Source organism: Chiloscyllium punctatum, chromosome 10 (assembly GCF_047496795.1).
Source record: "Chiloscyllium punctatum isolate Juve2018m chromosome 10, sChiPun1.3, whole genome shotgun sequence".
In the NCBI taxonomy this organism is placed as follows: domain Eukaryota; kingdom Metazoa; phylum Chordata; class Chondrichthyes; order Orectolobiformes; family Hemiscylliidae; genus Chiloscyllium; species Chiloscyllium punctatum.
This window is the reverse complement of record NC_092748.1, coordinates 20,799,131-20,813,522: the sequence shown is the minus strand read 5'-3', so window position 1 is coordinate 20,813,522 and position 14,392 is coordinate 20,799,131. Positions and strand designations below refer to the sequence as shown.

General features: G+C 40.6%; 1 protein-coding gene across 1 annotated transcript in view; it reads left to right on the top strand.

The window, feature by feature from the left end:
- Positions 1-13,636, top strand: part of LOC140481772 (uncharacterized) — a 561,406-nt gene extending 547,770 nt beyond the window's left edge. The window contains exons 12-13 of the mRNA XM_072578304.1: positions 5,385-5,457; positions 12,820-13,636. Of these exons, the coding sequence (XP_072434405.1) occupies positions 5,385-5,457; positions 12,820-13,117 (371 nt within the window). The 3' untranslated portion in view covers positions 13,118-13,636. The remainder of the gene's footprint in view (positions 1-5,384; positions 5,458-12,819) is intronic.
- The last annotated feature ends 756 nt before the right edge of the window (positions 13,637-14,392 follow it).

Below are 14,392 nucleotides of genomic sequence, written 5' to 3'. Positions count from 1 at the left end.
CAAACAAGTCATTATTCCAGAACTCTACTTCAAGACATGCTTAAAAATGTGTTGCTGGAAAAGCGCAGCAGGTCAGGCAGCATCAAAGGAGAAGGAGAATCGATGTTTCAGGCATAAGCCCTTCTTCAGAATGAGGAGGGTGTGCTAATCAGGCTAAGATAAAAGGTAGGGAGGAGGGACTTAGGGGAGGGGCGTTGGGAATGCAATAGATGGAAGTAGGTTAAGGTGAGGGTGATAGGCTGGAGAGGGGGTGGGGGGGCGGAGAGGTCAGGAAGAAGATTGCAGGTCAAGAAGGCGGTGCTGAGTCTGAGGGTTGGGACTGAGATAAGGTGGGGGAGGGGAAATGAGGAAGCTGGAGAAATCTGTATTCATCCCTTGTGGTTGGAGGGTTCCTAGGCAGAAGATGAGGCGCTCTTCCTCCAGGCGTCGTGTTGCCATGGTCTGGCGATGGAGGAGGCCAAGGACCTGCATGTCCTTGGTGGAGTGGGAGGGGGAGTTGAAGTGTTGAGCCACGGGGTGGTTGGGTTGGTTGGTCCGGGTGTCCCAGAGGTGTTCTCTGAAACGTTCCGCAAGTAGGCGGCCTGTCTCCCCAATGTAGAGGAGGCCACATCGGGTGCAGTAGATGCAGTAAATGATGTGTGTGGAGGCACAGGTGAATTTCTGATGGATATTGAAGGATCCCTTGGGGCCTTGGAGGGAAGTGAGGGGGGAGGTGTGGGCACAAGTTTTGCATTTCTTGCGGTTGCAGGGGAAGGTGCTGGGAGTGGAGGTTGGGTTGGTGGGGGATGTGGATCTGACAAGAGAGTCGCAGAGGGAGTGGTCTTTCCGGAACGCTGATAGGGGAGGGGAGGGAAATATATCCTTGGTGGTGGGGTCCGTTTGGGGGTGGTGGAAATGACGAAGGATGATCCGAAGTATCCGGAGGTTGGTGGGATGGTAGGTGAGGACTAGTGGGGTTCTGTCCTGGTGGCGATTGGTGGGGCAGGGTTCAAGGGTGGAGGGGCAGGAAGTGGAGGAGATGCGGTGGAGAGCATCGTCAACCATGCCTGAGGGGAAATTGTGGTCTTTGAAGAAGGAGGCCATCTGGGTTCTTCGGTATTGGAATTGGTCCGCCTGGGAGCAAATGCGGCAAAGGCGAAGGAATTGGGAATATGGGATGGCATTTTTACAGGGGGCAGGGTGGGAGGAGGTGTAATCTAGGTTGCTGTGGGAGTCAGTCGGTTTATAGTATACGTCCGTGTTGAGTCGGTCGTCCGAGATAGAGATGGAGAGGTCTAGGAAGGGGAGGGAGGAGTCTGAGATGGTCCAGGTAAATGTGAGGTCGGGGTGGAAGGTGTTAGTAAAGTGGATGAACTGTTCAACCACCTCTTCAGGATGCTGCCTGACCTGCTGCGCTTTTCCAGCAACACATTTTTAAGCTCTGATCTCCAGCATCTGCAGTCCTCACTTTCTCTTATCACATGGAGTGAGTCAAATTGGCTGAGGACAAGTGTCTCTGATGCTGGGGACTATTGGAGGAGGCTGCAATGGACCATCCACTCAGCCCTTCTGGCTGAGGTTTGACTACCATATTCAGTATGTTCAGTGTACCTCAACAAATTGTGTCCGACAACATTTTGTAGTACGCTACACAGCCCTAATGTAGAAAATGGAACGTCCAACAGATTACATCCTCTCCTCTCTGCCCTCATTTGAATGGTCTCGCAAAATGCACTGTTCATACTATAGTATCCATGAACAATAAATTTAAAGCAACTTGCCAGGTCCTCTGTATGGCGATGCTACATTTATGTGGTCCTGCTCTAGTCAACAGCTCATCTCTACCAGCACTTTCGGGTTTCAGAAACAGATCCTCACATTTCTTCCCTTTCACAATCTCATCGCTCAACTACATATGCAAAATGCCTTATTAGATAGAAGGGAGAAAATAATACAAGAGCAGGATCACAGAGTCATAGGGTCATACAGCATGGCTTAACTCATCTATGTCGACCAAGTTTCCCAAATTAAACTAGTCCACTTGCCTGGGTTTGGCCCCTATCCCCCTAAACCTTTCCTATTCATGGAACTCTCCAAATGTCTTTTAAATTTTGTACCTGTACCTGCATCTATCACTTTCTCTGGTATGCAAGCCACCCTTCATGTGAAAAGATTGCCCCTCAGGTCCTTGTAAATCTTTCTCTTCTCACTTTAAAAGTATGGCCCCTAGTTTTGACCCACTTGAACTAGAACAAACTCTGAGAATTTTGCGCAAACACATTGAATCATGGAAAGATGTTACACTGTTATGTTCAACCTAGGCCATATGACTTTCTAATGAGTCAAGCCCTGTAAAGAACCAAGCTGCATATGATTGGAGACCTGTCATACAGGATGATGACTCAGGCATTGAAAATATCATGGCAGGTAACTACCACACATCTAATGATACACATCCATCTGCACTAATATTTAGCATGTAGCACACTGCAAAATTATGACAATTGTATCTGGTTGTGTTATATGTCCACCAGCGCTTTACCTGAATGTATAAGAGACTATATATTTATAAATCTGGGCATCATTGTTTTCCAGAAAAGGGTTCCTAGTCTCTAAAGGCAGAGGAGGGAAATCTTGTATTAATGCAAGACTAAGGCATGCAGCCCTGTATCTTTAAGACATACATCACAATACATGATGTTTTGGTACAAAGATACCCTCCCCACTCTCAGTCCCTACCTTTGTGTAATGGAAACAGTGTATTTAGTCAGTTAGGCATATATTATGTACTGTAGCATCAGTAAGCACAACTCCAAGACTATGTGTCAAAGTCTGTGATTTTGTAGTCAAATAAATAGTGTTGTTCATAAACTTCAAGAAATTTGACTCAGTGGACTCTGTCTTCTTGGTATTTGTATTACATGTTGCAAACTACAAAGCACATGGAGCTTACACTTTGCAGTAGGTATATATTACGTTGTGTTATGACTCTAACAGGAACAATACGCTTGTAGTAATCAAGCTGCACTAATCCATAAGCCATACCATTGGTGTAATTGTTCTGATTCAATCATAAAAATCACCAAGTTGACTATTTTATCCAGAACAAACGAGACCTTCAAAAGGTTTTATTAATGAACTCAAAAATTATGTGCTTATTATAAATTAATCTTGTTCTTCAAGCAAGTGGGAAAGCTAGTTAACAACTAAGCTCTATTCCCTATGTTCCAATATTAAACCATATTCTGTTGACCCCAAACAAATACATTCATGTGGCAAACAAGAAAAAATAACATGCAAAGATGATTTTTTTTATTGCAAAAGGGAACAAAACCATCCCTATTGATCAAATGTTTGAACTCAAAGGGTAAAATGGGATGATTTCTTGCAGTTCCCCAAACTTCCTGTTGACAAGATGGAAATGATGTCTTTTATAGAATGATGTAAAATCTTCAGTGGAGATATCAGTTCAGATGCCAGTCAATTAGATTTGGGCCTTTTAAAATAAGTAACAACTTGGCTTTCACAGTTCATGGTGTCGTCAGAGATACTAATATTTTGGAACTTTCTCAGGTTCCTCGAAATAATTCACTGAGAGATATTTGTGCAGCTTGTCCTGATGTAAGGCTTTCAGCAGGGAGAGAATTGCTGACTGATTACTTTGGAAGTCTTTTTTTAACTCCATCTTCAGGTGCTGAAAAACAGGAACCAACTCCAGAACAGTATTACCAAGCAACCTTCAACACATAGGCAAATTCTGTTCCAAACCAAGTTTACCTCCCAATTAAGGCCATAAAGTTCATATCTTAGCTCTCTTAAAAGTTTTGCTTGCCTCCTTTCCAATGTTACTTAATTTTTTAATATTGTCCAGTAAGTCTCATCTCACAAAATGAAACCCAGAATGTCCAAACAGTTTCATATTCTAGTTCCTGGTGGACCCTAAATGTAAGAGAGAGAGAGTCAGACAATGGGCCAAATGACCTCCTTCTACACAATAATGATTCTGTGATTTTGTGTAGAACCAACATGCCTCCACCCTTGGTGAATGAAACACTATTTTTCATGTAAAAATGAAGACATGCCCTGTAAAAAACATAAAAAAGGTCTTAAGCTTGCATGCATTCATCTCCATCAGATGTCCAGACAGTTTCATATTCCAGCTTCTCGTAGTCTTTAAACATAGATATGTATTCCTGACACTTCTCAATGAATGTTACTTTGTTAGATCCTCAACCACCCTGGGAAGGTGGTAGCTGACATTCACCTTTAACCAAATCATTCTGGCATCCCAAAGGGCAGTTAAGTTTCAACCAGACATGTGCGAGATTGGAGTCACATGTAGACTAAAGCAGATAAGGATGGTAGGCTACCTTCCCTAAAGAATATTAGTGAACTGTTTTGGTTTTTATAACAATCCAACAATTTTGTTGTCGCTTTTGTTGATGAATGTTTTGGGAGTATAATGTTAGTTTGTGAAGATAATGTGTTGCACAACATAAGTAAAATGTTTTGTATATATGCTTAAAGAAATAGTGATGTAATGGATAAAGTAGCACAATATTACATGCAGGAGATATCTCAATAAGTCAATATCGTAACAACATGAAGATGCCTTCTTTAAAATTCTATGTCCAATTCCTCTGACTGCTCTTCAGCTTTGTTTGCATTTACCAAGAACAAGATATTCAACAATGCTAGTTTTCAATTCAGAATCTTTTAAAAACTGTAGTTCAGATTTTCAAACTGTCATGATTTGAACTCATTGCTTCTGAGTTATTAATCTGGCCCTCTAGAATGCCAGTCCAGTAACATAACCACATACTAACCAGATCCTGATATGTGAGAACAATAAGTTTGCTATCTGAGCTGGTGCGCTAAATTTAGGAACAGGAGTGGACTATTTAGCCGCTCAGCCATTAGAAGGTGGTTGCCTCTATGTATTTTCAGAGACATTGGAAGCAGCCCTAGAGTCAGTAGGACTTCAGCAACTTTATTTTTATAAAGTTAAAAATCACACCAGGTTATAGTCCAACAGGTTTATTTGGAAGCACTAGCTTTCAGAGCGCCACTGCTTAACCACCTGATGAAGGAGCAGTGCTCCAAAATCTAGTGCTTCCAAATAAACCTGTTGGACTATAACTTGGTGTTGTGTGAGTTTTAACTTTACACATTCAGTCCAACACACCAGCACCTCCACTTTTATACTGTTATTTATACTGGCTGATACTAACAAATCCAGTGAGCTCACAGTAACAATGCAGTGGCTATGTCTGATTTTTCCCCATGAACCGGTTCTTACAATGGATTATTATTACAGACTAATTTCCTCAGTGAGTAACCCTTCAGAGAAATGCAAGTGAACACTTTTGTTAACTGTTTTTCTTTTCTATATCTCATGCTACTAGATAGCTCATTGATGGAGACATCACCTGCAGCAATGTCTGAAGTATTTGAGACGCTGTCATTTCCTGTGAAAAGGTAATATTTTTACCTTTGTTCTTCTCATACTTTTTTTTTCAGTTTTCTTCCCTCCTGTAGATGTTGCCTCATTGAGGTGTTACCTCAATTCAAGGTAATATCGAGTAGTTTGAAGCTGGAGATGTAACTTCCTACAATATCTTCCCAAAGAAAAAAACACAGTTATCATGGGTTCTGGAGCTCAGGCTAAAACTTATCAAAAGTAAGGTTCATGTTTAACATGTGAGGAAACAGCCAAAATTTTCAGTTTGACAAAGGCTACACAGGCAAATAATTTCACCAAGATGCGTAGCAGGTAGATACCTTGAGCTGTTACAAATGCCGTAGTCACCCTTGTTCTTGCATAGTGTTGTAATCTGTATATCATGAATAATCTGCAGCCCTGCCCCACCCATCGCCCCTCTCTCCAGCAGAGTCGGAGATTTACGTTAATGCTACAGGATTCCAGTTTCCCAATTTGATGTGTTCAGGCAGTGTAATAATAGCGTCTAGAACTTTGCCTGTGGCAAGATAGTTAATCACTTTATAAGACAGTTGTATATCTCGATAGGCTGTCTCTGCTATGTCTTGTGTCCTCAGTGACATTGATCTCCCAGAGTGCAATTCAAGGTGGTGCTTAAATGTTTAATACAGACAATAATGACTACTCCTTCCATTGTATCCAACGGAACCATTTTCTTTGCTGATGGGCCTGTTCCTTTTTAATCTCTTCATACACATTGCTATTCATTCTCTGTGTCAAAATACATCTGGAAATTCTAGTAGAGTTATAACTACTAGTCATTTGGTGCACTCCCTAGCAATCTGTTGGACTTTATTTCAATGAGTTCTTAGTTATGTCACCTGAATCTCTCTTGGAATGAGCAAAAGCAGATAGCTTAGTGTCAGTAACAGGATCCATCACTGATATTAGCCTCAAATCGGCCAGCATTTTCCTGTTCTTGTTTTCCATACGCTGAGTGTGTAGTATTGTATATAGAGTCTCAAACTGATTTCATTTTGCTTCTACACTGTGTGGGAATCATAGAGAATACTATGCAACTGAACCGTGGAACATTAGTTTTATCTGGGTGTTGATTTCTGCTGTGTCTGAAAAACCTGTCAAATGGGGACTTCTCACATGAAAACACATCAGGGAGTACACTGTGGTGAGTGCATGTGTCCACAATGATGTTCAGAGAATCAAGTTTGCTAATGATCTGATGTAGCTGGTGTCAGTGCCCTGTTCTTGGATGTCACCAGGACACTTTGTAAAAACCAAAGGGCATTGAAATAGGAGTAGACCATTTGGTACCTCAACTTGCTCCGCCATTCAACCTGATCCAGACCAAACCTTAACTACCCTTTCCTGCCAGCTTAGCATAGCCATCAACTCCCCAATATTTCAAAAATCCATTTATCTCCTCTTTAAATATCGCTCAGTGATGTAGCCACCACAATTCTCTGTGGTAGAGTATCCCAGACATTTGCTATTCTATGAAAGATGAAAGTCCTTTGCATCTCAGTTTTAATTTAGCCTTATTCTGTAAATTCTTACGGCTTGGTTTGTTCTATAAGGAAGGTGTTAATTACAGAAAAGCTCATTTAGTCTCTGTCCAGTCATGTTTATTTCTCCCTGCTCATGATGTTTGTTACAGGAGATTCTTGCCCCATTGTTGGTTCCTCCTCTTAAATTTGAAATCTCCCTGTAGTTAAAGATGTTCTGTCCTAGGGCACCAGTCTACCATTCTGAAGAAAAATCACTGGACCTGAAATATTAACTCTGATTTCTCTTTGCAGATGCTTCCAGACCTGCCAAACATTTTCCAGCAATTTCTGTTTTTCTTTCTGTCCTAGGGATTCTGTTGTTCACAGAGTCCAGCTCTTCATAGAAGCCCAGTTTTTGAGCAAAGATATTCTTGAGGTTTGTCTCAGTTTGAGTTGAGAGGCAAAAAGAGGGAACATATTCTGACCTGTTCATAGGGGATTCCTTCATTGACACTAGCGAGTTCTTCACAGCAAAGCTTCACTTATGCATGTCCTCTTCCCATTCCAGCTGAACATGCAACGTTTCTCTTTCAGTAATTTTCTCCCAGAAAGCCTGGTCCCTTGGATTGAAACTAAATTATGTTCAACCTATCAAGTTTCATGGCCAATACTCAGATTTCATGCATATTACTGACCGGTTGTAGGTCACCTGCCAGTCCTGTACGTGTGGTCCTGATGTTCTAACTTGCCTGTCAAAGAATTGGCATCTTTTTTCTTTCCATTTGTTTTGTAGTTTTCCTGGTGTCATGGATTCTGCAGATTGTTGACCAGGAAATCTAAGCTGCAATTATCCATTGAAATGGTGTGCCAACACCTTCCAGTGAAAGACTTGCAACATTAAGGGTCAGTTTAAAGCATCAGAGCATATGTTTCCTACACCATTCAAGTTGGGCATATTTCTTGTAACCGCTATCTCCTACATTGTGTTAAAGATCTGCAGGAAAACTGCAATGCCCTCTGGAGACATAAAGCTGCCCTAAGGTCACGATCCCCCTTACAACTTGCACATTTGCGTCCAAAGAGTGCAAAGCATGATATTTGGTGCTGTTTTGCAAGAGTTGCTGGAGGACACTTCCAACTCCACTCCTGATTTTTTTTGTCCTGATTTACTTCCTTAATTTGCAACTTTTCTGAGATGTCCACAAGGCAGTAGAGCTATTCATCCCTAGCTGTCTGCTTGGTTCAAGCGTGCCAGGTCACATCCATGTGCTAATGGGTCTACACGACATGTCGAAGGGCCAAATGTCACCCAGGTACCTCTGAATCTTTACCTGAGGCCATGTGGGACCCAGTTTCATCACAAAAAGACACAGCAAAGGACTTGCCGATCAAAAAGCCAAGTACCAACAGGGATAAACTTCTACATTTGATACTGAGTCTGCATTATTGTTCGCCCCCAGTGTGGGCTGAAAATGAGAAGCAAATAGGACATAACAGCAGAATGCCTGTTAGCTCTCTGCACCTACACACTACACGTATCATATCAACCTTCTGGATGCATAAATATATTATGAAAATAGAAAAATAGTACAGTCATAAACTGCATGCTATCCAGTTAACAAATGGAGGAATCCATTTATGTCATTTGCAACCGAGAGGTCAGATGTTTATATGGTTCCTTTGTTCTATGAAGCGATAATACTGTCTGTGAAAAGTTCTTGCATAATTTCACTAATAATTGGGATGAGTGGTTTGAGTTTTAAAAATTATATTCACTGTAGTTATGTGGTCAGTGTATTAAATTATGCAAATTGACCCTGTTGTGCAAATGTAAATTGGATTAATTAGCAAATAGTTTTTCCCAAGTACCTAAAAATCATAAATGTAATTGTTATTCATTGTGGAGATCGTACCTGCAGTGGTAAATTGGAGAACTTATTTCAAAGCATGTTAATTAGTTATAATTTGTAGTTATATAAAGATATTATGGTACTGCTGTGCCAGAGGCAAGAACTTTAAGCAGACATCACCATTTTGTATTGGTAGGTTTCAAAGGCATTTTTTTCTCTAACTGAAAGGCTTGTTAAAGAACTAAGTGCCATGATATTGAATTATTTCATGTAATGGAGAGCTTCATATACGTTACGTTGACTACAAACATTCTTTGGTCTGGTGCACCTTAACATCTCACTTTAACTCTTTACTTTCCTAACTTTTATACTCCATAGCATTATTTCTAGAGGTCATATTGAATCGGAGACGTTTTTTATTTTTCTATCTATTGTTTCAGCCTCAAAAACACCTTGAGCTAGATGTCAAATAAATCTTTCTCCACTCTGTTTGAAAAATAGGCTTAAAGACTCCACTCAGAGGGGCTCCCAAACTTCACAGGAGTAAATATTTTTCTGTTTCAAATGTCGATCAATTGATGGAAGTCTCTGACAGAGATAGCAATTTTCCCATTCAGAGTAAAGGGAAAAAAGAGCAGGTTGTGTAAAAGGCTACTGCTACAATACTGTCCATTTTGCAATGTTGCAGTAATTTACAATGAATTTCCACAACCACTCCCCACCATACCCTCCAAACCCCAAACCCCCACCAAAATCAGTTCTGAGGTAAGTGTTCTTCCATGTTAAATCTTAAATAGCAAGGATCCCTCCCTTCCTTCTAATGCCACCATTGTTACTTTATGTGGGATTAAGGGTTGACTTTATATTGTGGCTCTGCCTTTCTAAGAAACAAACATTTCACCCACCTAAGTTACAATTGAATCTTAGGGAATGAAAGGTACTATGTTGTGGCCCACTGCAACATGTGCATTGTACAAGGTACAGTCTCCTTTGGGCTTAGTTGTACAATAGTTTATAATAAAGCCATCTTTTTCCTTTATTGGTGAAATATAAGTGGTTACAGTTTCTTCTTAATTTGTGCATTGAATGACGTTTTTGTCACTGGATTCTTAACAGGAGGCTGAGGGGTGACCTCATAGAGGTTTATAAAGTCATAAGGCGCATAGTTAGGGTAAGTAGACAAGGTCCTTTCCCTGGGGTGGGGGAGTCATAGGTTTAGGGTGAAAGGGGAAAGATATAAAAGAGACCTAAAGGGCGACTTTTTCATGCAGAGGGTGGTGCGTGTGTGGAATGGTGTGGAAGGATGTTGTAAAGCTTGAAAGGGTTCAGAAAAGGTTTACAAGGATGTTGCCAGGGTTGGAGGATTTGAGCTATAGTGGGAGATTGAATAGGCTGGGGCTGTTTTCCCTGGAGCGTCAGATGCTGAGGGGTGACTTTATAGAGGTTTATAAAATCATGAGGGACACAGATAAGATAAATAGACCAAGGGGAAAGATTTAAAAGAGACCTAAGAGGCAACTTGTTCACGCAGAGGGTGGTACATGTATGGAATGAGTTGCCAGAGGAAAGTGGTGGAGGCTGGTATAATTGCAACATTTAAAAGGCATCTGGATGGGTATATGAATAGAAAGGGTTTGGAGGGATAGGGGCTGGGTGCTGCCAGGTGGGACTAGATTGGGTTGGGATTTTTGGTCAGCGTGGATGAGTTGGACCAAAGGGTCTGTTTCTGTGCTGTATATCTCTATGACTCCATGACTCGATAAAAACCAGTAAATATCAGAAGAGATGTGTGTAATTTTACTGTTGATGAGATGTTAGCATGTGATGCATCTGAGCATGTGAATTAATTCTCCAGTTTATAGACAGTGATAAGTGGGCAGAATACTTTATTCCATTATCATAGACTTAGAAAGAGAGAGCTTTTACAGTTCACCATCACACGGGAGGTGGAGCAGTCAGTGAAGTGAAAAGGGGATAGGAGAGAACAAAGACAGTATAAATATTACAAACAGAGGTAAAGAGATAAAGAAGAACACATACACAGAAAGCAGAACAAATAAGTTAGAGAGGAATTGGCAATAAAAGAAATAGCTTAGAAGTTGTGAGTAGCACAGGGAGAGTGGGATAGGCAACACAAGGAGAGATCAGATGGTGAGATAGGAAGAGAAAGGTACTATGTTGTGGCCCACTGCAACATGTGCATTGGAAAGGAGAACAAAACAGACTGTTATTTAAGTAGAGAAAAAATGCAGAAAGCTGCAACACAAAGGCGCTTGGGCAGACAGGAAACTAGCACACAGGTGGAGCAAATAATCAGGAATGCTAATGGAATGATGTCCCTTATTTCAAGGGGGGGGGGGGGTTGTAGTAGAAGAATAGAGGTGAGTTACTGCAACTGTACACCTTACTGGTATGACCACGTCTGGAGTATTGGGAGCAATTTTGGTCCCCTTACTTAAAGTAAGATATCATTTCATTGGAGGCAGTTCAGAGAGAGGTTCAATAGGATGATCCTTGGTATGGAGACATTGTCTTATGAGCACAGGCTAAGACAGTTTGGGACTCGGCTCACTCGAGTTTAAAAGAGTGAGAGGTGATCTTAATGAACTTGACAGTGTTGATAAAGTTTTGGGAATTCAACAGCAAAAATTCTATTAAAATGGCCTATCATAATATTTTGGAACATTGGGAATTCAACAGTTAAAAAACCTCTATCCTAGTGGCTTACCATAATGTTTGACTATGTGCCTGCCCTTTGGCAGGCCGAGGCCGGAAATCACTGTGAGGAATTGTCTGGAGCCATACATGTGAGTTTTGCTCCCAGCCCTGGGCAAAAATACTTTGTTTCCCTGAATAATACTGTCAGCCCTGCTTATAGATCTTATTAACTATCTCCTTTTCCTAATAACATATTCCTTACCTATTAACAAGGGTATGTGAAGACCAACAATGAGAACAATACTGGATTACAATCTACATCCTTATTTATTAACGCAAGATTGTGAATGATACAGTAACAGGCTCAATTCAATATTTGTCACAGGAAGGTAGCAATAACTAGTCATTGTAAGATCGAGAAATACCTGTTTTAACAATGTAACAGCAATTCGCCATGTAATGTTAAGGCCTTTGTATTAGTCACAGCCAAACAAGATATAAAGTGTACTGCTTGCATGGAATTGTCGAGGGGTGCCACCACAAGAAGGCTCCGATACTCCTTTGGTGTCACCCAGGATCTCTCGCTGGCTGTTCAGAAATAAAGTGTCTATCTTTGAACTGAAACTTGTGTGGTCCGGAATTAAGAGTCCACAGGGTAAATGCTGAGTGAATGTTTCCCCTCACAGGGGGAGTGTAAGACCAGATGACATCTTCTCAGAATAAAGGGGCACCAATTTAAAACTGAGATGAAGAGGAATTTCTCCTCTGAGATGTTTGTGAATCTTTGGAACTCCTTTCCACAGAGACCTGTGGGGGCAGAGTCCTTGTTTATATTTAAGGCTGAGATAGATTCTTGTTTAGTAGGAGTATCACGGTTATGTGGAAAATGGAGGAAGGTGGACATGAGGAATGTCAGATCAATCGTGATCCTATTGAATGGTGGCACGCACTTAAAGGGCTGAGTGGCCTCCTCCTGTTCCTGTTTCTTATGGCCTTATGGGGTATCACTTTAGATTCCTGACTATATAGAACATAGGTATTTTCCCAAGATTGCATGCTTGTTTCCTCTTGTTGCATTTATTTGGATCACTATGTGAATACGGTGACTTGACTGACACATTGACAAGCATCAAAATCCTATCAGCCAGCAAGGGAGTTGTACAAAGGGGTATAGAGTACAAAGGGAGAACAAGTAGAAGGCCATCAATAACCTAGTTCATATTCATTACGCTCAGGGATCTTCTGCGCACTAATAGTAATTACTGCGTTTCATGTTTCCAGCAATCCTTACTTTTTATTGATCTGCGCTTTGATAAGTATGTAACCATATAAAATAACTAATTTTTTTTCAGAATGAATATTAACAATTATTTAATGTGTTGTTTAGTTGTTGCAGAAGCTATCTTTCCCAGGCAGCAAAGTGCGGTCCTGCAAGGGCAGAAAAACCAGCAAGAGCACGCAAGCATTGCAGAGATAATCAGGAGAAGAACCAAGAGAAAATCCAACAGCCCCTTTGTGGACAAAATAACAGAGACCAAGACAAGCCTGCTGCTGATCCTGGGTGGGTTGTTGCACACAGCTCTACTTCACCAGGAGCTGTTCCCATGCCTGTGATAACTACAAAGTTGACGCAACTATCAGTTACAGCCATCAAGTCAGAACTGACTGACGACATTGCCGAGTGAAGGCAAGAGATGACTCTGAATGCCTCTGACCCCCTTAGAGGATTTTAGCATTTCACAATCCTAACATTTCCCACAGGACTTCCATCTAGACTCCCACGCTACTGAAAGGCAACAATACAAATGGAGCATTATTGTCGCAACGGGAGATAACTGAGAAACTGTGATAATCACATTTCAGAGTCAATGCATTAAAAGAATGAGCAATGGCTTACTTATGGCATTTTTTCCTGTGTCAGAGCAAATCATTAATTTAGAAAAAAATGAACGGAATATAATAGTTAGCTGCAGAACAGAGGTTGTGAGAGCAAATCAATTCAAATGTGCTACAGATTAATTGGATTACTATCCATTCAGTTTTGGATTTTGAGGAAGATGGCCCCCACCACCCTACCCCATATTAAAAGCCCGGGTTTCTAGAAAACAAGCAACATCAGTATCAGTAATATACCACAGTACTGTGCCTTACAATTTATGTAACAGCTAATAGTTCTTGAGAGTACTTCTCAGTCACACCTAATTTTCCACACATATATTCTCCACACAAGATCTGGCCTCCCCCACAATACCTATGGAGTCCTCCAAGCCTTAATTTTCCACCTTCTCAGTGCACAGAGCAGATTATGGACAAATAAATTATAACAAATGTGAATGTGACAAAGAAACCTCAAGCTAAATGTAAATTTGAATGTTTTACGAAGTCAATTAATTCATTCTGCTTCCTACACTGGGCTCTTTGTTCTATACAATTTTTTAAAAATCTTCATTTCACGATATTATATATATCAAGTACAACTGACTGATCTTTTTTTCATCACCAAATCACTGTGACGTGTTGCTTTTGTTTTCTACTATTAACAGCCACCAGTAAATCACCCATGTAGCCAAATAGATATTTACATGCAAAACCCGTTAAGAACAATGCAAACCATTCCATTTCATTTTATTGTCCATATGGAAATTCATTTAAAGTACATTGCTCATTCATTCAGAAAATGGCACATCAATGTATAATAACAATAAAAATAAAGAAAATTATTCCATCACAGAGCTCCAACTTTAATTAAAATGTATTAAAAACTATTCCAATACATTAAAATAATCAGTCATTGAATCATAACATGACTACGTCTTTATCCAACTCATCAAATTGTTGTTAAAAATTCTTATAGAGGAGGGGATGAGTGAGTGCAAGAAACAATTTGTTCTGTAACTAAGGGATTGCAATCTTTTCCCTGAATGCACCTGACATTAATATTAAGACAGGGAGAGATTCTT